This window comes from Pongo pygmaeus, chromosome 11, assembly GCF_028885625.2.
Source record: "Pongo pygmaeus isolate AG05252 chromosome 11, NHGRI_mPonPyg2-v2.0_pri, whole genome shotgun sequence".
In the NCBI taxonomy this organism is placed as follows: Eukaryota; Metazoa; Chordata; class Mammalia; order Primates; family Hominidae; genus Pongo; species Pongo pygmaeus.
This window is the reverse complement of record NC_072384.2, coordinates 70680113-70704738: the sequence shown is the minus strand read 5'-3', so window position 1 is coordinate 70704738 and position 24626 is coordinate 70680113. Positions and strand designations below refer to the sequence as shown.

At 37.0% G+C, this 24626-nt stretch overlaps 1 protein-coding gene across 4 annotated transcripts in view; it reads left to right on the top strand.

The window, feature by feature from the left end:
* TLK1 (tousled like kinase 1) overlaps positions 1-24626 on the top strand; it is a 173422-nt gene that overhangs the window by 64369 nt on the left and 84427 nt on the right. For 3 of the 4 annotated variants that reach the window (XM_054476994.2, XM_063648302.1, XM_054476996.2), the window contains one exon: positions 17381-17452. In XM_054476994.2, the coding sequence (XP_054332969.1) occupies positions 17381-17452 (72 nt within the window). Of the gene's footprint in view, positions 1-17380; positions 17453-18540; positions 18610-24626 lie in introns of those variants that run through there. The other variant, XM_054476997.2, reaches the window with a different exon arrangement.

The window sequence follows — 24626 nt, the reverse complement described above, 5'->3', positions numbered from 1 at the left end:
CTTACTTTCCACACTGCCACACTTTGGACCAAATTTCAACATGAGTTTTGGTGGAGATGAACAGACCATATTCAATCCATAGCATAACCATTCTGGGTGATGTATGAAGTGGGATCTCATTGTGTTTTTGGTATGTATTTCCCTAATGAGTGATGAGCATCTTTTCGTGTGCTTATTTTCCATTCATATATCTTCTCTGGTGAAGTGTTTGTTAAAATCTTTTTCCCATTTTAAAATTGGGTTATTTCTTAAATCTTGAGTTATAAGAATTCTTTATACTTACTGGGTACTAGACTCTTATCAGATACACGATTTACAGATTTTTGTCTCATTCTGTAGGTGTCGTATCTAAGAAATCATTGCTTAATCCAGAATCACATATTTATATACCTATGCTTTCTTCTAGGGAGTTTATAATTATAAATAATTCTTACATTTAGGTCTTTGATCCATTTTGAATTAATTTGCATATATGGTATGAGGTAGGGAATCCAAAATAATTTTTTTACGTTGGACTATTCAGTTGTCTCAGCAACATTTGTTGAAAAGACTATTCTTTCTCCCATTGAATTGTCCTGGAATCTTTGTCAAAAGTTGATTGTAAATATATGGGTTTATTTCTGAACTCTTGATTCTGTTCTGCTGATCTGTATGTCTATCTTTTTGCCATACCACACTGTGTTGGTTAATATAGCTTTGTAGTAGGTTTTGAAACTGGCAGTGTGTATCCTCCAACTCTGTTCTTTTTTCAAGATTATTTTGGCTATTCTGGGGCCCTTGCATTTCAATATGACTTTTATGATCAATTTGTCAATTTCAGCAAAAGGCCAACTGGGATTTTGTTAGGAATTTCAGTGACTCTAGGTTGATTTGGGTCGTATTGCCATCCTAATAGCATTAAGTCTTCTAGCACATGAGCACAACTGTTGGTACATTCATTTAGGTCTCCTTTATTTTCTTTCAATGATGTTTTTTAGTTTATACTGTATAAGTCTTGCATTTGTTTTGTTAAATTTATTCCTAAGTGTTTAATTTTTTAGATAGTATTGTAAATGAAGTTTTCTTAATTTGTTTTTCACATTGCTCATTGCTGTTTTATAGATACACATTTGGTTTTTGTGTGTTAGTCTTGTGTCTTGCAACCTTTATGAACTTATTAGCTTTAACAGTTTTGCTGTTATTACTGTATTTATCTTTAGTATTTACCTTTCATTTTTTTTCTTGCCTAATTTTCATTGACTAGAACATCCAATACAATGTTGAACTGAAGTGGTGAGAGCACATATATTGTCATCTTAGAGAGGAAACCTGTGAGTGCTTCATAAATGTCCTTTCTCAGGTTGAGGAAGTTTCCTTTTATTTCTGGATTGCTGAGTGACTCTTTTTTGTTCCTTTTAAATCAGCAACAGGGTGTTGGGTTTTGTCAGATATTTTTTCTATGTCTTGATGATCAGTGGTTTTTATTTTTTGTTCTGTTAATATAGCTGGTGTATGTTGAACTAACCTTGCATTCCTGGAATGAATACTGTTTGCTCAAAGTGTATAATCCTTTTTATATGTTGCTGGATTTGGTTTGCTAGTATTTTGTTGAGGATTTTTGCATCTGTATTTGTAAGGGCTATTGATCTATAATTTTCTTGTGATGTTTTTTCTGGTTTCACTATCAGGTAATACTGTTTTTCCAGAATGAGTTGGTAAGTGTTCCCTCCCTTCTGTTCTTTGGAAGAGTTTGTGAAGAATTAGTATTAGTTCTGCTTTACATATTTGGTGGAATTTACCAGTGACACCATCTAGGCCTGGGCTTTTCTTCGAAGGTAGATTTTTATTTGTTTTCTTGTTTTAATTATACTGCTACTATTTCTTTACTTGTATAGGACTATTCAGATTATTTATTTCTACCTTTCTACCCCAGCTTTATTGAGGTATGATTGACAAATAGAAATTATATATATGTGAGGTGTATATGTGATGTTTTGATATACATATACATTGTGACATGATTAACACTATTAAGATAATTAACATGTTCATCACCTCATGTAGTTTTTTTTGTGTGGAAAACTTTTAAGATCTATTCTCTTAGCAAATTTCAAGTGTACAGTACTATATTATTAACTGTAATCACCATATTGTACATTAGAGCTTCAGAACTTACTCATTCAGTGTAACTGAACGTTTGTACCCTTTTACCAAAATCTCCCCGTTTCCTCTACCCCCTAGTTCCTGGAAACCACCGTTATACTCTCTGCTTCATTGCTTCATGAGATTCCACATGTGAGATCATGCAGTATTTAACTGGCTTCTTTTATTTTTCTCTTTCTTTCTTTCTCTTTCTCTCCCCCTCTCTCTCTCTCCCCACCCCACCCCTTTCACCTTTCCCTTCCTTTCCTTTCCTTTCCTAGTGGAGTCTTGCTCTGTCACCCAAGCTGAAATGCAGTAATGCGATCTTGGCTTACTGCAGCCTCCGCCTCCCAGGTTTAAGCGATTCTCCTGCCTGAGCCTCCTGAGTAGCAGGGATTATGGGCACCCACCGTCACACCTAGCTAATTTTGTTATTTTTAGTAGAGATGTCATTTCACGATGTTGGCCAGGCTGGTCTCAAATTCCTGACCTCACATGATCCACCTGCCTCAGCCTCCCAAAGTACTGGGATTACAGATGTGAGCCACCGCACCCAGCCGCCTATTTTTAAATTAGGTTGTTTTCTTGCTCTTGAGTTACAATATTTTGGATATTAAGCTATTATCAGATACATGGTTTGCAAATATTTTGTCCCATTATGTAGATTGTCTGTTTACTGTGTTGATTGGTTCTTCTCCTGTGCATAAGCTTTTTAGTTTGATGTAATATCATTTGTATATTTTTGCTTTTGTTGCCTATATTTTTGGGATCATTTTCAAAAATCATTGCCCAGACCAATGTCAAGAAGCTTTTTTTCCTGTGTTTTCTTCTAATATTTTAAAAATTTCATATCTTATGTCTTTAATTCATTTTGAGTTGATTTTTGTATATGATATGAGATAAGGGTCCAGTTTCCAACTTCTGGATGTGGATTACCAGTTTTCCCAATGCCATTTATTGAAGAAACTATCCTTTCCCCATTGTGTGTTCTCGGCACTTTTGCCAAAGATCAATTCACCCTACATGTGTGGATTCATTTCTGGGCTCTCTATTGTGTTCCATTGGTTGATATGTCTCTTTTTATGCCAGTACTGTACTGTTTTGATTATTGTTACTTTGTAGTATATTTTGAAATCAGGTACTGTGATGCCTCCAGCTTTGTTCTTACTCAGTTTTGCTTTGGCTCTTTGGGTTCTTTTGAGGTTACACGTAAATTTAGGGTTGTTTTTTCTATTGCTGTGAAAAATGCCATTGGAATTTTATTAGGATTACACTGAATCTGTAGATCACTTTGGGTGGCATGGACATTTAAACAATATTAATTCTTTCAGTTCATTAAAACAGGATATCTTTCCATTTGTATTGTCTTCAATTTCTTTCAACAGTTTTATAGTTTTTATTTTATAGATCTTTCACTTCCTTGGTTAATTTTTTTTTTTTTTTTTTTTGAGACAGGGTCTTGCTCTGTCACCCAGGCTGGAGTGCAGTGGTGCCATCTTGGTTCACTGCATCCTCTGCCTCCTGAGTTCAAGCAGTTCTGCTTCAGCCTCCTGAGTAGCTGGGACTATAGGTGCCTGCCACCATGCCTGGCTAATTTTTGTATTTTTTGGTAGAGTTGGAGTTTCACTGTGTTGGCCAGGCTGGTCTCGAACTCCTGGCCTCAAATGATCCACCTGCCTTGGCCTCCCAATGTGCTGGGATTACAGGCATGAGCTGCCGCTCCTGGGCTGATTAAATTTATTCTTAAATTTTTTTATGGTATTGTAAATGGAAGTGTTTTCTTAATTTCTTTTTCAGATCATTAGTATATAGAAATGCAACTGATTTTTTGTGTGGGTTTTTTTAAAAGTTTATTTTTTATAGAGATGGGGTCTTGCTATGTTGATCAGGCTGGTCTTGAACTCCTGGCCTGAAGCATTCCTACCATCTTGGCCTCCCAAAATGCTGGAATTACAGGCATGAGCCACCATGCCCTTCCACAACTGATTTTTGTATGTTGATTTTGTTATCTTGCAACTTTACTGAATTAGTTTAGCTAACTCTAATAGTTTCTTGGTGGAATCTTCAGGGTTATCCATATATACAATTATGTCATCTGCAAGTAGAGATAATTTTATTTATTCTTTTCTGACTTGGATGGCTTGTATTCTTTTTTTTTTTCTTTAGCCTGATTGCTCTGGGTAGGATTTCCGGTACTATATTGAGTAGAAGTGGTAAGAATGGGCTTACTTGTCTTGTTCCTGATCTTAAGAGGAAAAGCTGCCAGCTTTTCATCCTAGAGTATGAAATTAGCTGTGGGCTTATCATTTATTGCCTTTATTATGTTGGGTACATTTCTTCTATACCTAGTTTATTGAGAGTTAATCACAAAACGATGTTGAAAGTTTTTTTTTTTAATCATGAAAGGATGTTGAATTTCGTCAGTTGCGTTTTCTGTATCTATTGAGATGATCATATGATTTTTATTCTTCATTCTGTTAATGTGGTGTATCATACTTATTGACTATGTATGTTGAACCACCCTTGCATTTCAGGAATAAGTGTCAGTTGATCTTGATGTATGATGATCCTGTTAATGTGGTGTTGAATTTGGTTTGCTAGTGTTTTGTTGAGGATATTTATGTCTTCTAGAATCATTTTTGGTAGCTTGTGTCTTTCTAGGAATTTGTCCATATCATCTTGGTTATCTGATTTGTTGCCATAAAACTTTTCATTATATTTTCTTGTAATTCTTATTTCTGTAAGTCAGTAATAACATGAGCTCTTTCATTTCTGATTGTAGTAATTTGAGTCTTCCTTCTTTTGGTCTTGGTAGGACTTGCTAAAGATTTGTCAATTTTGTTTTCAAGGATCCAACTTTTGGTTTCATTGATTTTTTTTTTCTATTCTCTATTTCATTTGTTTCTGCTGTGATATGTATTTTTCCCCCTGCTTGCTTTGGTTTTAGTTTGCTTTTCTTTTTTCTAGTGTTTTTTGGGTGGACGGTTGGGTTATGATTGAAGATCTCTTTTTAAATGTAAACATTTACAGTTACAGTTTTCCCTCTAAGCACTGCTTTAACTTTATCTCATATGTTTTGATATGCATTGTTTTTGTTTTCATTCATCTCAAAGTTTTTTTCTAATTTCCTTTGAGATTTATCCTTTGACCTATTGGTTATTTAGGAGTGTGTTTAATTTCTACATGTTTGTGATTTATAACAAATCTCTATGGCAGTCATACAATAACCTGTATCTGCTACCCTCTTCTCCCCCTTTAGAAAATTTAGTTTGAGGCCGGGCGCAGTGGCTCACACCTGTAATCTCAGCATTTTGGGAGGCCGAGGTGGGCAGATCACCTGAGGTCAGGAGTTCGAGACCAGCCTGACCAACATGGTGAAACCTTGTCTCTACTAAAAATACAAAATTAGCCGGGCATGGTGGTGCATGCCTGTAATTGCAGCTACTCGAGAGGCTGAGGCAGGAGAATTGCTTGAACCCGGGAGGTGGAGGTTGCAGTGAGCCGAGATCGCGCCGTTGCACTCCAGCCTGGGCAACAAGAGCAAAACTCTGTCTCAAAGCAAAGAAAAAAATAAAATTTAGTTTGAGGGTATTGCTTGCCCTTACAGTGTCAATCTTTTAAGCATTCTTGAATACATGCTGCCATGTTTTGAGTTTGCATGTCTGAAAATGTCTTTCTTTTGCTTTCTTGTAGTATCTCAGTAGTTTATAGATACTATTTTTGATGTCTTCTAGTTTTTAATTTTTCTTCAGCTCAGGGAAGTTTTCTTTTTCATATTTGATTTTTTTTCTTAATTTATTTCCTCCCTTCTGAAAACCAGTTATTTTCATAGTAGATCCCCTAGATATGTCCTTTGTATCTATTGTTTTAACTCATGATTTTAATTTCTTCATATTTTGATGTTACGGGATGATTCTACTTCATTTTCTAGATTACTAATTTCATTTCTAGCAGTGTTTCTGCCCCTACTCTTTACTGAATTAAAATTTTTGCAATTGCATTTCACTGTCAACTCTTTTATTTCTAATTATATTTACTTTAAAATTCAAATAATATACTTATAAAAGATCTATTTCTGCTCTGACCTTAATTTCTCCTCCAGTTGAGCCACCTATTCTGTGTTTGACCTAGGGCTCTCCCTTGCAAGCTAATTCGGCTCCTTAAATTACCTGTAAGATTTTCTTGCCACAGCATCCATTCTGGTTAGGCTGGTGATCTTCTGAGTAGTGATAGATTGGTTGGTGGTGAGGTTTACAGGTGTTCCCTTCTCTTACTCCTGGTGTTGGCTACAATCAGGTGGCGTCTAGAGCAGCATGGGACAGGTGGGTAAGGGGAGTCTTCTCATTATGCAGAAGTGATCAACTTAAGTCTCTGTCAGATCTACCTTTATGTAGCCCTACGGACATTCTTCACCGTAGATTTGACCAGAAAAGCAGGCCTGATCTTTCTTACCTATTCTGAATTATTGATTCTCCTAGCTTTCTTAACAGTGGCATTAAGAAGATGTTGCTTGGAATTTTTTTTTTTTAATGGTTTCACATAGTTTTTAAGTTGAAGTTCAAATTACCTGACATTTTTCGGATTCCTACCTTACCGCTGTAGCCCAGTTTCATGCCCCACTTTCCATCTTTTCTTCACATTGTACTTTGCTCATAACAACCTATTTGTGGTTCCCTAAATGGATATGGTTTTTCACATCTTTCCTTTGAACATACAGTTCACTTTGTTTCAGGTGCCCATATGCCCTTTCTTTTCATCGGATGCATCACTCTTTGAATGTCAAGGTCAGATCAGGTATCACTTTAAGGATGTTTCTCTGATTACCTCATTCCATCTAATTGCCCAAATCCAAATCTAGTGGACCTCCTGTGTCCCTCTTCAACACCTGTGTGTACCTAGACAAAATTTTTCCCATCACATTTTAATTATTTGTGTCTTACTAGACTACTAAGCTCTTGAGGACAAAGGACTGTGTGGCATATTTTAATGGTCTCAGCACTTAGCTCTGTGTCTACTCTTTAGTTATGTCCTCAATTTTGGGGGAATGAAATCCTTTTATTATGAGAAATCAAAACAGTGTATCCTGATTCAGAAACTTTGGAGACTCAGGCAGTAGGAGGCTAATTTTGAGACTAGCATATATTTTTAAGAGTACTGGGGGAAATTTTTGAATTGCATTTAGAGTTTACATGGAGTCATGTGGTCCTTCTGGACTTGCTTTAATATTATGTTCTTAGCACTGCCCAGTATCAGCAAGCTCTTTGGAATTGAAAATAAGGCCAGTATCTGTATATTTTACTAATTTTCCTAACTTCTAACCTGTTAGCATCACATAAAAAAAAAGTACCTATCTAGTTGCTTCATTTTCTCAGCATATATTTTAAAGTACTCATATGTAAGGTTCCATTTAGTGTCCTTGGTTTGTAGACAGAGAACAGAATCCTTGCCCTCAGCTGCTTTTAGTCTGTTGTAGTAGTAACCACAGCAGAGCAAGCATAGTTTGGTAACTTCCAGGTGGACATATTCATCGTTTTGTCCATGGGGGTAGGAGGGTGGTCTTAACAGTTTGCAGGTTGAACCCACATTTCAAAAAACATGTTAAAATATGAAGCGTTCTAATTAAATCCGTTGGCACAGTAAATAGATATTTTGGGATATTAGTGAACTAAAGAGATGTTTGGGGAGATGGCAGCTACAAGCTAAAATCTGAACATTTTGATTAATATTTAGAATTAATTGACAACTACAGAGAGCCAGTAGTGGTGGTGCTGATAAGAATGTGGATGGTAACCAAAACTTAGTCTGTTTTACAGTTTTGCCTACAGCTGGTCATAGTGAAAATATGTAGTGTGAAAGTGAATGTCATTGATGGACAAGTTTTCTTTAAGACATTTGACTTCGTTTTCTACTTTTGTCCACTCCAGATTTTTTGCCAAAACGATATGGATTTTTTTTTCTTTGGCAGAAATAAACCCCAGCTCTCTAGCTACTTTGAGCAAAGAAGGGAAGTTATTGATCGAATATCAGTCAATTCACAGAATGATTTGGAGGCCTGGAAAACCAAAGTTGCACAGGAACCAGGGCAACCTTGGGTGACGAAGCAACAGAAACTGCTCATCCTTTTGATTGTGGGATCTCCAGTGAATTAAAAAAAAAAAGACGGCTGGGCGCAGTGGCTCACGCCTGTAATCCCAGCACTTTGGGAGACTGAGGCTGGCGGATCACAAGGTCAGGAGATTGAGACCACGGTGAAACCCCGTCTCTACTAAAAATACAAAAAATTAGCCGGGTGCGGTGGCAGGCGCCTGTAGTCCCAGCTACTCGGGAGGCTGAGGTGGGAGAATGGCGTGAACCCAGGAGGCAGAGCTTGCAGTTAGCCAAGATCATGCCACTGTACTCCAGCCTGAGCGACAGAGTGAGACTCCATCTCAAAAAAAAAAAAAAAGACCCCCCCCCCCCATCCCATGCTTATGTCATTCCTTTGAGATTCAAACTTCTGGAGAAGAGAGTTGATTAATTTTCCCCTTTGTTTCTTGATTATAGGTATGGGTAAAGATTATGTATGGGAGAAGGACCCTCCTTAGAATTTCTATAGTTACTGGGCAGGTTGATTTCCAGTCCTACCAAAAATACAAGGACAGGATGGTTTTCTAAAAAGAAACTATGTTGCTGTCATGAAATTGGAATGGAGGTTGAATACCTAAAATGGGAAATGTTTACTGTGTTCTGAATCATAAGACTTGACTTTCAAACCCCAGATTTAAGATAGTTAATGCTTTTTAGGGATGCAAGGAATGTTTATACTAGATTATGTCTGGCTAGATGGGGGCATCTGTTGTTGAAATATAACATTCCCTCTTAACCCATTTAGCTCCTCTCAAGCATTGAACTCAAGCACTGATTTTTGTGATTTTCGTATGTCTGTAGCAGAGGTCAGCAAACTTTTTCTGTAAAGTGCCAGGTAGCTAAATATCTGTAGGTCATGTGGTCTCTATCAAAACTACTCAACTCAGCTGTGCCATTTTAGTACTAAAGCAGACATATACCATATGTAATCAAATGAGTATGGCTTTGTTCCAGTAAAACTTTATATAAAAACCAGGCAGAGGGCCATAGTTTGCTGACCCCCTATCTTATAGCAACTCTGTCCAATAGAAGTTTCTGATATGATGGCCATCTTTTGTATCTGTATGGCCTAATAGTAGCCCCTGGCCACATGTGGCTACTGAGGATTTAAAATATGGCTAGTGCGACTGAGGAAATTAATTTTCAATTTAATTTTAATAGTTTCTTAGTGAAAAACTATTGTGTCTGCTAGTTTAAATATTGTTCTTTTTACTAAACTTTTGGCAACATTACCAATAAAAAACCTTATAAAGTGGAGTTATAGTGGAGCTAGGAAAGATATTTTTATTGATAGAGAATGAATTCTGGCATAAAAAGCATTAAGAATAAATGAGTGCTTATCTATGGGGAAATATTACCAACTTTAGTCTCCAAAGAATTAATACTGAAATTTAACCTTTTTAAATACATGATTTTAGAAAGTGAATACCTAGGAAAATCCCAAGGATTTGATGACTTTGTAGCAAAAAACCATTCAAATAAATAGCATAGGCAATAAGTAGTTCTCTTCCTCACTATATTTAGAATAATGCACAAATCATAAGTACACTCAATGAATGTTCACAAACTGAACACAGTGATGTAAGCAGCACCCATATCAAGAAATAAAGATTATCCCCATAACATGATTATGACCTAGAGAAAAATCACAAGGAATCTACAAATAATTAAAACTAATAAGTAAATTAGTTAAGGTCATTGATTATAAATCATATATTAAAACCAGTTATATTTTCTGCATATCAACAACAAATAAGTAGAAAGTAGAAAATGAAGTTTTAGAAAGGTACTATATACAACAGTATTAAAAATTGTTAATATAAATATGTTATTAAATATTTGTAATAAAAATATAAGTTGAAATAAATCTGACAAAAGATACTCAAGACATCTTCACTGAAAACTGTAAAACATGAAATCAAAGAAGGCCTTAATAAATGAGATGCAATATTCAAAAATTGGAAGACTCAATGTTATAAAGTTACCAGTTCTTACTAAGTTGATTTGTAGCTTCAGTGCAATACCAATTAAAATCCCAGCAGGATTTTGGGGAGGGTGGAAATTAACAAGCTGATTCCAAAATTATATAAAAATGTAAAGACCAAGAATGGTCCAGGCAGCCTTATATACTACTAGATATCAAGAATATTTTTTGATATTATTGATAAAATTAAACCAGGCACGGTGGCTCGTAATCCCAGCTACTTAAGAGGCTGAACGGGAGGATCACATGAGCCCAGGAGTTCGAGGGTGCAGTGAGCTATGATCATGCCACTGCACTGCACTCCAGCCTGAGAGACAGAGCAAGACCTGGTCTCTTAAAAAATAAAGAGAAAGTTAGTTATTAAGTCAGTCTGATATTGACATGGATAGAAAAATAGACCAATGAAAGAGAATAAAGTCCAGCAGTAGACCCATCTGTAAGTAGTAACTTGATCTATGACAAAGGTGATATTGCAGTGCAGTGGGAAAGAGTTGATCGTTATAATAGATGTGCTGTATCAATTGGATATCTATAAGGGAAAATAAATAACTCTTCACTTTGAACTCTTACCATGATAGAAAAATCAATTTCAGGTAAATTGTAGATTTAAATGGGAAAGGTAAAGCAATAAAACTTTAATAAAATGAATAGACTATCTTCATTACTTTAGATTGGCAGAGATTTCATAAATAGGTTCCAAAAGGCAGTAGCCAAGAAGAAAAACATTTGATAAATGTAACTATGTTGAAATGACACAGTAAGGTGTGAAAAGGCAAACCATAGATTCATGTCCCGAATATGGAAAGAATTCCTACAAATCAAGAAGGAAAAGACACACAATTCTTGTTCATAATTTCAAAAGCCAGGCCAGATGTGGTGTCTCACTCCTGTAATCCCAGCACTTTGGGAGGCCAGGAGTTCGAGATCAGCCTGGCCAACATGGCAAAAGCTTGTCTCTACCAAAAATACAAAAAGTAGCCGGGCGTGGTGGCACATGTCTGTAATCCCAGCTACTCAGAAGGCTGAGGCAGAATCACTTGAGCCCGGGAAGTGGAGTTTGCAGTGAGCCAAGATCATCATAGCATCGGGGAGACTTTTGTGTCTGTCCTGTGTTTGAGCTATTTCTTGTATCCCATATCTTCTCTTTCTTGGTTTATTTCTTTGTTTTTGGTGGAGCAGATTCTCTGGTTGCTTCTTGAGGAAAGATACATGGGTAGTGAAATTTTTGAGACCTTGCGTATTTTCCTCCTCCCACTTTGTTTTTAGTGTATCTGACGGGTAGAATTCTAGGTTGGAAATCATTTTCTCAGAATTTTGAAGGCATTGTTCCATTGTCTTCTAGCTTCCAGTGTTACTGTTGCACACTCCAATGCCATTCTGATTCCTGATTCTTTGTAAATACTCTTATTTGTTCTTCCCTGGAAGCTTTTATTTAGGAGCTTGTGTTTGTCTCTAGAATTTGAAATTATTTATTCTGATGTATTTTGGTTTGGTTTTCTTTAAGCCATTGTGCTTGATTTTTTAAACATGTGTCTTTCCAATCCAGAAACATGCTTTCCAGTTCTGGAAGAATTTTTTGAGTGATATTGGACTTTGTTCATATCTGTGCATTAGGCACTTAAACACTTACTGGAAACTGTGTAACTAGGCAGGGTTTACTGACTGATGGATGGGTTTTGTTTTTTGAGGTGTTTTTGATACAGGGTCTCACTCGCCCAGGGTGGAGCGCAGTGGCGCTATCACAGCTCACTGCAGCCTCTATCTCCTGGGCTCAAGTGATCCTCCTACCTTAGCCTCCTGAGTAGCTGGGACTACTGGTACATGGTACCACATCTGGCTAATTTTTTTTTCCTCTGTAGGCACAGGGTTTCACCATGTTAGCCCAGGCTGGTCTCAAACTCCTGGGCTCAAGCCATCCGTCTACTTCAGCCCCCCAAAGTGCTGGGATTATAGGTGTGAGCCACCATACCCAGCCATGGATGGGTTTTGCAATAGGGTGATCTAGTTAAATCATTTTTCTGAGGGACTTATAGAATCTGCCAGAGAGAGATTTTATCATCTCATACCTGTGGAGTAAAAGCTTGGCTGCTAACTTTTTAGAATTGAGAACAAGAAAGGGGGCTAAGGGTTTCTTTAGTGTAGACTTTCTACTTAACCTTCTCTGTTTTCTCAGCTGTGCTTTATGTATCTTAGTACAGAGTTCTCCTAGCTCACTATTTCCAGAGAGTAAAAAGTTGGCCTCCAGCATTTATGATGACAAGTCAGCAGTTACTTTTATCCTTTTTTGTTCTCATGTGTACTTTCTCCAGCTGCTTTTCTTTATCTTTGGTTTTTCATCAACTATGATGTGCATAGGTGTGGTTTTCTTTGTACTTATCCTGCTTGGGAGATTGAGTGAGCTCTTCAATCTGTAAATTAATGTCTTTGCCAAATTTTGGGATTTTTCTGGCTGTCATTTTTTCAAATATTTTTTTCTGCTTATTTTTCTCATTTTATGACTCCAGTTACATGTATGATAGACTGCTTCATGGTGTCCAACAGACACTATTTTTCAATATTTTTTTCTCTTTTCTTTAGTTTGAGTAATTTCTCTTGACGTATCTTCAGTACTGTCTTTTTCCATTCTTCTCTTAAGCCCATTCAGTAAGTTTTCTGTTTTAGAGACTGAAATTTTCAGTTGTAGAATTTACGTTCAGCTCTTTTTACGGTTTTTATTTTTCTGCTGAAATTTCCAATCTTGTCGTTTGAGCTACTTACATTAGCTGCTTTATGTTATTTATTTGCTGATTCCAAATCTGTGTTACTTCATGATTAGTATCTATTGATTGTCTTTCCTCTTGAGTATGGTTCACTTTTTCTTGTTTTTCATATGATTACAAATTTTCATTGTATCCTACACACTGTGAATGACACATTACAGTGACTTTGGAGACTTGTTTGTTTGTTTTTCTTTGTTTTAGGAGGCAGTTAACTTGGCTAGACTGAAATTTAAACTATGTCTCCCTGCAGAGGGCAGCACTGACATCCCTGTTAGTTGTTTTAGTCTTATCTATTATCTAGGCTGCTTATCGTCTGCTCCGTTTTTGCATAGATCACTGACCAGCCAAAGAAGTAGGCAGAGTTAATATGCAGAATTTGGGACTCTCCCTTTGTGGCTCTTTATTTTCCAGCATATCCCTGCTTACTTTGCAGCCTCTTTGGAAGCTTGAAACTCTTGTTTTTCAAGCCAGTAAGACTAAAGATTTTGATCTAGGTTTCAACTGCTGTCTGTGCAGCTCTGATCTCCGGGACCTTCCCCTCAGCAAAAGCTGTAAAAACAGGAAACCTACCCAGATCTACTCCCTTCTTCTTCCTCTTCCTCTTCCTCCTCTTTTTTTTTTTTGAGACGGAGTTTTGCTTTGTTGCCCAGGCTGGCATACAGTGGTGTGATCTCTGCTCACTGCAACCTCTGTCTCCCAGGTTCAAGCAATTCTCCTGCCTCAGACTCCCTAGTAGCTGGGATTAAAGGCATGCGCCATGACGCCTGGCTATTTTTTGTATTTTTAGTAGAGACGGGGTTTCACTATGTTGGCCAGGCTGGTTTTGAACTCGTGACCTCAAGAAGTCTGCCCGTCTTGGCCTCCCAAAGTGCTGGGATTACAGGCGTGAGCCACTGCACCCAGCCTCTGTTCCCTTCTTCTAAGTGTTATCTTGTACTTAGATTCTGCCTACTTTTGATTCAGGTAGTGACTTTTTTAAATCTTTTTTTTCCAGAATTTATATATAGTTTTCTGTAGAAAATAAGGTATTCTGTTTTTACTGGTGGTGGAATCTTATTCATCTACCTACCTACTTATATTTTTATTGTTTGTTTTAAAAGATAAAAATATTTCATGAATTTTTATTGATATTTCCAATTCAAACTCAGGATTATAAGGTTTTTTTTTATATGCATCTTTATACTGTGAATTATGAAATTCGAAGATATGAAGCAGAGGATAGAATTGGATATCCCTTAAATATTTTACTTTATTCTGTATTTCACACACATAGCTGTCTCAAAATAACATTAGCACAGTGAACAAAGTGGGTACTGAAAACAATTATTTTGTATATGCTTTCCATGCCCTAGTTTTAAAAGTACTGTACTATTAACTTTGCATGCATTTAGTCATTAAATATTATATCCTCTCCCTTGTCATTATCATTTAATCTTGATCAACAGTAAGTCATATTATTGCTTGCCTTCAGTTCTTAGACTGGTAAACTATTCATTTTGGTTGTCTTAAGCTTGTTCTGTAGTAGATTCTTTAGGAAGGGCTCATGGGAGCAGGGTTCCCTAATTGCTTGCATTTTTGGTAACTGTTTATCTATGCTTTCCATGTGTTTAAAATGGATTTTACTGAACATAAAACACTTTGCTTTTATTTTCTTTCCTTGAATAGCTTATGTCACTCCATTTTTGTCTGGCATAAAGTGTTTGCCTTTGATGTTCGCGTTCTGGGTTGTTATTCTTAGGTGTGCATGGTGCTCTGTCAGTAATTTCAATTTTTTTAATTGAACATTTAAAAAACAACAACTGACAACAAGAGACTGACAACTGAAAATGTCAGAGACTTTTTTTTTCTTTTTTTTTTGAGATGGAGTTTTGTTCTTGTTGCCCAGGCTGGAGTGCAATGGTGTGATCTTGGCTCGCTGCAACCTCTGCCTCCCAGATTCAAGTGATTCTCCTGCCTCAGCCTCCCAAGTAGCTGGGAATTACAGGTGTGCACCATCACGCCTGGCTAATTTTGTATTTTTAGTAGAGACAGGGTTTCACCGTGTTGGTGAGGCTGGTCTCAAACTCCTGACCTCAGGTGATCTGCCCGCCTCGGCCTCCCAAAGTGCTGGGATTACAGGCATGAGCCACTGTGCCCAGCCGTCAGGGACATTTTCTTGAATTACAGTTTTTACTATTTTCTGGCTTTAGTAGTTTTTAGGGCCTTCTGTTATCTGTATATTGATCTTTGTTGCTTCATCAGCTGTTGCTTACTCTCAAATCCTTTTTATCTCTTTATTTCTTTTGATTTCGAAAATGTTCCTGTTTTTTGCCTTCTAGTTATCTTAAAGCATTATCTACTGTATATATTTGCTCTTGGGTTCATTCAGATTTACTTTTTATTTCTGGAACTTTTTCTTTTACTTTTAATGATTTCTCGAGTTCTGTTACCTTATTTCTGAGTTTTTTTGAAATCTGATTTATATAGTTGTTTCATGTCTTGAGTCATTTTTGTAATATCTTTTAGTTCATTTTAAAATAGTAGGTTACAATTTTTACCTATTTTGTGGATGTGTGTTCCTGGTATGCTTTTATTATCTGGATGTTATTCTGTATCTGACTTTATTTTTTCTTGTACCTTTATGACCTGCATAATTTTCTTTTGCCTACTTTCATGTGAAATTGGATTTCCTGAACACTTAAATAGTTGGTGTGGTTCAGGATGGCTTTTCTTACAGGGCTTTCTCCACTGCTGTTTTTAGGCATGCTTCAAAACTGTGGCATTTGCTTTCTGAGATTGCTAGGCTGCGTTCCCTCCCTGCTTTATCTGAATATTCTCTTTCCATTATTGTAATTGTACCTATATAGTACTTAATTTTCATTCCACACCCAGTAATTTGTACTCATTGTACCACCCTGTTATGTAAAGATCCGTTTCAAGGATTCATAGAGGCTAGACTGCTCTCACTTCTTAGATGTAACCGTGGACTCTTCCCACTTAGTCATTAATTGAAAGTGCAAAACCCTTCTGTACTTAAGTTAACCTAGCTTCTGTACCTAACTTGTTGGCTGTTTTAGGTGTCTTTTGTTCTAAATCTGTTAACAGACATCTGTTTCTTTCTGTTTCCTCCCATATTGATAATGATACCATACATTATCTATGGTTGTTGACTTGTTTCCATCTGATGTTTTGAGGGGGATTCATGAAGATTCTTGTCACCTCGTTTTGTTGTAAATATTGTCTGTGGGTTTTTGGTTTACTATTTAGTTTTATACATTTTTTTTGGTGGGTATTTACAGACGCTCAAATGCTTTGCCACTGCCCTTACTGTCCCAGAATCTTTCTAATGTATTACTTCTTAATTACTGCTGTTTCAAATTTGATAATCCTGCCATAATTAGATTATAACTTATTCTAAGTACTACTTGAATTGTAATTAGTTCAAGTGCTATCCTTTGTTGACAGCAGCTTTTACAGTATCCAGCATAGTACTGGGCATGTATGCAATGGCTCAGAATTGTCACTTTGGAAATTAATCTAATTTCAATTATATAATTATAGTCTAACTTGCAACCTGTTAATAGTAGGATTAGCAGCCACTCCTGTTACAAGTGGAGGTGAAACATGAGGATATCAATTGGCTCGCCTGTATGTAATGTTAATTCTTGCATCATCTTTGACATATATGCCATAATCTGTCAGCCTCCTGGTCTAAGCATTTCTGGAAGACTTTGATCTGATGTACTGATGGTACAAAAAAGTGCACAAGATAATAAGTATCATAGAAGCATATTGGAAACAAAGCAGACATCATCCTACAGAATGTTAGCTCTTTTTTCTTTGTTACAGTTCAAAAATATTGTCAAGGAAATGGAGAAATTCTTGAGCAAAGCAATTAAAATGGTCAAGATGGTCAAAGATTTTTTTTGAAGAGATCGAGTTAAAACAAATTAAAAAAAAAAAAGAAAAACAGGACAGTTTGTTAATACAGAGAAAGGCAAAGAGGTGTGTTTCAGACATGATGGAATTTGATAATTGTGAAGGGACCTGAAGAGCCCGAATAATACTTTCAGCCAAAGGTAGCATTAGTTTTTAATACATTGAGTAATAATTTTAGGGATCTTGTCATCCTAACAATGGCCCAGTTCCTTTGCTTTTGAAGTGGGATTTAAAAAACCAGCTAATAGAATTCAGTTCCTAAAACACAGCAGAACTTTATTGACTTGATAAAACTTTTCAAAGTATATATTGTGAAGAATTTAGTATTTCTTATTTTTACCTCATTTGGCTTGTTTAAAGGAATTTATTTATGAAGATAGATTATGTACTTTGTAATATGTTTGTTTAAAATTATTCCCACTGCTTTAAAAAAATTACTCCTAATTTTTACCTTTTAAAAAATCTTTAACAGGCCTCAACAAATAACGAAAGCTCTAATCACAGTTTTGGAAGCTTGGGATCTTTAAGTGACAAAGAATCAGAGGTAAGTAATTTCATTTTAAATATGGTGCTATTAAAGTAAAAGCTGGAATCACTGTTTTAATTAGTATTTTGTTTCTTCATCAGTTCTTTTGCTAAAGGTTAATGCTTTTAAAGTTTCTTATAGGAATGTTTTGTTCTGCCTTATGAAGCACAACAATCAGATTGAAGACTGCATTTGGCATTAGAAAGAAAATGTAGTTTCTTTGGTTATGTAGCTGAACTTGTAAATGAATGATATATGTATATTCTTACTGGAGACAGTTATTAGCCGTTCATAGTTCTGTGAGAGGAAGGTGGTTCTTAAGTATGTTGAGTTTCCCAGTTTTCTATTATTTCTCTTTATTCTTTCCTTTTAGTTTGATCCTTAGTAAGAGTTTGTGTACTTTCTGAGATACAGATACACATTTTTTCCCTCTTTTTAGAATTTCTTATGGAATCATGCTGCTGGTTTTCATTTTTCATATTTTAAAAAATCTGAAGAATTCCCTCCCCTCTTAATCCCTCCCCCTTTTACCCACTTACTGATCCCACCAAGAAAATATCTGGGATTTTACAAGCAGGCATTTGGATCCATGGTTTAATTTACTCTGAGCATGATATACTTGATGACATCTTTTAAAAATGGGTAGACGGGAAGTTCTGTGGGTTTTAGCATTCATTTGTTGATGTTACAGCTTGACTCTTGTGGGTATAGCCTTTTCTCTCGGATGATACAGGTCTGTGACTTGTGTGTGTGTGTGTGTGTGTGTGTGTGTGTGTGTGTGTGTATTTTCCCTGTCAATCTTATTTCTACTTGATCCATTTTTGTCTTTTTTCTACTTGGTTAGTATAGACTTTTTTCTGCTTGGTTAGTATAGACGTATCACCTTGATAATACCAGTAGTTCATTAGCACTCAGAAACTCTTAGGCATTTTGTTTCACTATTCAGAGGAAAGGGAACTTCAAAGGTGGCATCTTTTTAGCTCTGTGTTATGGAAAGCATCTAGAAATCTCTAGGTAGACAGTTTCGTGCAGTTCTGTGCAGGCACCCTGACACTGCAAAGGAGTATGGCATAGGGCTCTCACTCATCAGGCTTTCCCTTCCACAGAAACAACTGGCAGGCAGCTGAAAGGACTGTGCAAGTGACGGGACTTTATCTGCAGTAGGTTCCCTTGAGGTAAGCGTTAGTAGCCACTGTAGCATCAGATTATCAGTTTAGTTTTTAAAAAATTAACATACTTATACTAAGCCTTTGAAAATTGTAGGTTTAGCTCTAGTCAAAGTTTTTTAAAAATTGTATCAAGAATGTTCTCACTTTATATTTCCTGGACTTTGGAACATTTCTTGATATTTTCCCAGAATTGGGAATATTTAGTAATTTCACCTGCCTCCTGTTTCATAGGCATTTGTGTTATGAAGAGCAATAAAATAATTTTAGATATTTCTCTTTTCTGTTCACTAAATATATTTTTGATAGATTTTTTTAAAAAGCAAAACATGGTGAAAGTTAGATCACTTATCACAGTTATACGTTCTTTATAGGTACCCATATTCCAAATATAAGTTATAGATTTAGTATTTGGATTTCTTCAGAGGAATTAGTCTGTAAGAGAATTCAACTTCCCTTTAAAGATCCCAAGGATCACTTTTGGCTATATTTTTAGTTAAAACATGTTTTTGTTTTTTAAAAGACCATACTGGCATTTGCAATGAAACACAATTTGGTTAATCATTAGATATACTTAGCTTTATCTGTATTGAAGTTTTGACATTTGGGGCAGCAATAGAAAATCTTGAAAAATCTTTTGGGCCATGTATGGGGGCTCATGCTTGTAATCCCAGCATGTTGGGAGGCCTAGGCAGGATTGCTTGAGACCAGGAGTTCGAGACCAGCCTGGGCAACATGGCAAAGCCCCATTTCTACAAAAAACACAAAAAATCAGCCGGGTATGGTGCCACGTGGCTGTAGTCCCATCTACTCGAGAGGCTGAGGTGGGACGATAACCTGAGCCAAGGAAGTCGAAGCTGCAATGAGCCATGATTGTGCCACTGCACTCCAGCCTGGGCAACAGAGTGAGACCCTGTCTTAAGAAAAAAAAAAAAAGAAAGAAAAATCTTTTGACTTTTGCTGTTCTGCATTCTCTGTCTTGGAGTTTTACAAATTAATGGTTAAGTCTAGTGGCACAGAAATGACTACAGATTATACATTGTCCTTAAGATTCAAAGAAATAATTACTATTACCATTATTATTATTATTATTATTATTATTATTATTATTATTTTATTGTATCTTTCCATTTAAGGAGTTGCTTATCTGGAAAATGATTCTGAGGTTTTATCTGTATAGTTGATACCTTAATGAATTCCTTTGGGGTGAAATTTTATATATGTCAAAATACAGATATTTATAGATCATTAAGTAAACATGAGAAGAAACAGTTGCAGGATAGAAGTACTTTTGTTTTTCCTAGTACTCCTAATAGTAAAGTTTATGAAGTATTTCATTGTCTTCTGATGTCACTATTCTTTTGGTAATCCATTCTCCAGTTGACTACAGTTGTTAAAATAGTAGTTTTTGGTTTTGGGAGCAAATAGTACTGGAAGGTTTATTACTTTTTTTTTTTTTTTTTTTTTGAGATGGAGTCTCACTGTTTTGCCCGGGCTGGAGTGTAGTGGTGCGGTCTCGTCTCACTGCAACCTCCGCCTCCCAGGTTCAAGCGATTTTCCTGCCTCAACCTTCTGAGTAGCTGGGATTATAGGTGTAAGCCACCGTGCCCAGCCAGTTTATTACTTTTTTTAAAAAAAAAAATTGCTTTCTCCCACCACCCTTATACCCCACCCTGGATTCCTGAAATTTATATCCATATTTTAATATAATTAGTATGCATACCCTGTTGTAGTTCACCAGTTGGACATTTTCTGTTGAATCCCTCTTAGGATTTGTGATGGTTTTAACTCACTACAATCCCTTTTCTGTACTTTGTTTTCTCCTACCCAATACTCTTTTTCAGACATCCAGAATCCTCTTGTTTTCTTCTACCCTTACTGTTAAAACTGGAAAGCATCCAATTGTCATTGTTAAGTTGATTAATCTACTTCAAGTGAAATTTTTATTTCAGTTTGTATGCGGTTTATTTTATATATGAATCTGACTTTTTTTCTAAATGTGGAATTAACTAGAATGAAAAAGTTTTTCCTCTTGTAAATAAAAGAAGATGGTAGGTAGGAAGGTATTGTTTTTATTTTGTTTTATTTTACATCACTCCTGGTCCATTCAGCAGGCTCCAAAAAATTCAGGATATTTTCAGTAAACATTTGCATAACTATTAACTTTTAGTCTCTGCCCAATCACTGAGAATATAAAGATGAATAGAATACAATCCCTGCCTTCAAATGAAATCAGTGTTTAGTAGAACAAACATTTAGACAGTCTGCTTCATGACAGTGTAGGCTGTGCTGTAACATATACAAGCACAAGATACTATGGAAGCAAAGTTCAAGAAACCACCACTTCCATTTGCCTGTAGGGGAAAGGAAGCAAAGAGGTCTTCCTTCAAAGAAGAGGTGATAGTCGAGTTTTTAAGAGAGGCTGTGAATTCATCCCATAAGACAGAGCGAAGTATGAAAAGAAGGTATACAGAGGGACGAGGATATGTGTTTGCTTTTATGTGGGAGTATGACAAGTAGTTTGGTTTAAGAGAGGACAGTGATTCTCAGCCACTACTGCTCTTTAGATCTCCGGAAAAGCTTTAAAAAATGCCTAGCTGCTTCGGTGATTCCACTGGTTTTCAAACTTCTGGTAGAGGGAGTATATGCAGGAATGGTGAAAGGTAGGCAGGGGTCAGGTTTTGAAGACCCTTGTATTTCATAGTAAAGAATTTGGACTTCAGGTGGATAGCCATTGAAACAGGGGAAACAAAAGACAAAGTAGAGGTGAAAGGCTCCCACAGATGGAATGTAGAGGATTGCGTTGGAGGGACATGAAACCCAAGTTAGGAAGATCACTTAGTTAAGGAATACAGCCTTCTTTATAAAACTCTAAAACCTTCAAGGTTTCATATTAGGAGGAAAAACTTGAGATAAGAGGACTTCTAACTAGTATTTTCAAGTTTGCTGTTTGGGCTTTGCCTTCTTCGGATTCTCTAACTTTGGTTACTGAGACTATCACCACCCAAGACTGTGGTTCTCAAACTGTTCTGTGTGAATGAATCACTTAATGTTTATGACGGTAGGTCTGGGGTAGAATTTTGCATTTCCAACAAGCTTATAGATTTCATTAGTTTTTTTTTTTTTTTTTTTTTCTTTTTGAGACGGAGTCTCGTCTGTTGCCCAGGCTGGAGTGCAGTGGCATGATCTCAGCTCACCACAACCTCCGCCTCCCAGGTTCAAGCGATTCTCCTGCCTCAGCCTCCCAAGTAGCTGGGACTACAGGTGTGTGCCACCATGCCTGGCTAATTTTTGTATTTTTAGTAGAGACGGGGTTTCACTATGTTGGCCAGGCTGGTCTCAAACTCCTGACCTCATGATCTGCCTGCCGTGGCCTTCCAAAGTGCTGGGATTACAGGTGTGAGCCACCCAGCCCAGCAGATTTCATTAGATTTTTAAAAAGTAGAATCAGTAGGGTTTGATGACTTGGAATTAGCGTAAAGAGGGAAAGGGAGGAGCCTAAGATGATTTAAAGGGATCTAGCTAGAGTGCCTTTGATTGAGATAGGCATCACAGAAGGAAGATAACAAGTGTAAATGGCACAGTAGAAGATATCTGGAATTCAGGAAAGAGGTCAGGCTAGATAAGAAGACCTAGGGGTCTTTGGCATAGGTGTTAATTAAAAAGGCTTGGTTGTAGATAAGCAGATCTCAGAGTATGGTTTGAGGATTCCTAGGGGTCCCCTGCGATTCTTCCAAGGAGTCCACGAAGTCAAGTGTTTTTTATAAAAGTGCTAACACATTATTTGACTTTTGAACTTTCATTAGCTCATGAATTCACAATGAAAATTTCCAGAAGCTGTATAACATGTGATATCATTACTCTGATTTATTCATTTTTATTCTTTTACACTTGTATATTCTATTGTTATAATGTTTTTGTTTAAAATCCTAAAATAGTAAATATCGATAGTTATACACATGTAAATAAAAGCTCTTTGGGGCCCTTAACAATTTTTTAAAAGTTATAGAGGGATCCTGAGACCCAAAAGTGATAGTAAGTAGAATTAAATGTCATAGAAGTCAGTTAAGATAGTGACTGTAAAAAGTGACTAAGAATTTGACACTTAGACTTAATTTTAGTAGATTAATGGGAACAAAATGCCAGATTGTAGTTAATTAAGGAGAAATTAGAAAGTGAGGAAATAGCGACAGCAAATATTGACTGCTTTTGGCAGAACCTTGACTATAAAGGAAAGGAGACAGTATCTAGAGTCAGACAGGTTTGACATATCATGTGCTAAGGAAAGAGTCATAGCAGAGCTGTGATGGAGACAAAGTGCTGAAGAGAGAGGAAAAGAGAAACAAAACCACACATCTTTTCCTGGAGGAGGAATGAATGGGTGAAATCCAGACCCTGAGTGGGCAGCGTTATTCATAGACAGGACTAGGAACATCTTTCCCCTGAATTGGGGTAGATGAACTTGCATATCTGATAACCTTTTCTCTTACTTCACAGTGAAAATAGGTTATCAGCTGAAAGGAAAGAAGTGTGAGTGGGTTGTGGATTTGAGGATTGATAAAAATTTTATGGGAGGACCAGAGAAGAGAGTTTACCAAGGCCACTCATCCTTTATTTAAATTTTTTAGAATACCTGAAGGAGTTAGAAATATGGTCATGTACCTGACCTGCTGGCTAACAGCCCACATTATTTTATGAAGATAAGAGCCCGTGTTTCTTGAGTACCAGTGTTTTTTTTTTTTTGTTTTTTTTTTTGAGACGGAGTCTCACTCGTCGCCCAGGCTGGAGTACAGTGGCGCCATCTTGGCTCACTGCAAGCTCTGCCTCCTGGGTTCATTCCATTCTCCTGCCTCAGCCTCCTGAGTAGCTGGGACTACAAGTGCCCACCACCACGCCTGGCTGATTTGTTTTGTTTTGTTTTGTTTTTTTAGTAGAGATGGAGTTTCACCGTGTTAGTCAGGATGATCTTGATCTCCTGACCTCGTGATCCGGCCCCCTCGGCCTCCCAAAGTGCTGAGGTTACAGGTGTGAGCCACCGCGCCCTGCTCAGTGTTTTCTAAGTTTTAAAACCTGCCTTGATCCACCTATTTGCAGTTCTTCTTGTAGCACTTTCACTATCTAAACACAATGATCTTGTGTCTTAGTTCATTTTCTGCTGCTCTAACAGAATATCACAGACTGGGCAATTTATAATGAACAGAAGTTTATTTGGCTCTTGGATCCAGAGGCTAGGAAGTCCAACAGCATGGTGTCAAGCATCAGATGAGGATCATCACCCCGTGGTAGAAGATGGAAAGCAGAAGTGAGCGTGTGAGACAGAGAGGGAGAATTGGACTCAACTCATCTTTTTAATCAGGAACCCACTCTGTCAGTAACGAACCCATCCCCACAATAATGGCATTAATCCATTCATGAGGCCCCTACCTCTTTTTCTCCCCCCACCCCCAAGATGGAGTTTTGCTCTGTTGCTTAGGCTGGAGTGCAGTGGCACGATCTTGGCTCACTCCAACTTCCACCTCCTGGGTTCAAGCGAGTCTCCTCCTTCAGCCTCCTGAGTAGCTGGGATTACAGGCGCCCGCCACCATGGCTGGCTAAGTTTTATATTTTTAGTAGAGACAGGGTTTCACCATGTTAGTAGCCAGGCTGGTCTTGAACTCCTGACCTCAAGTGACCCGCCCACTTCATCCTCCCAAAGTGCTGGGATTACAGGCATGAGCAACCGTGCCTGCCTCCCCCCACCTCTTAATATTCTTACTACCAGGGAGTAAGTTTCTACATGAACTTCAGGGCACATAGTCAAACCATAGCACCTTCAGATTCTGTACAATTGCTGTCTCTACCTAAGCCCAAGATGCTAAGTTAGACTATGTATCTTCTAGCTCATTTGGAGTTCTTAATGATTATTAAAACCATAACCATTTTTCCTCTTCTCATTTTGGATGCCCTAGGATACATTTATCTGCTTTATTTATTTCTTACTGAAGTTGGGATATTTGTGACTGAACATATCATTTAATTACATCATT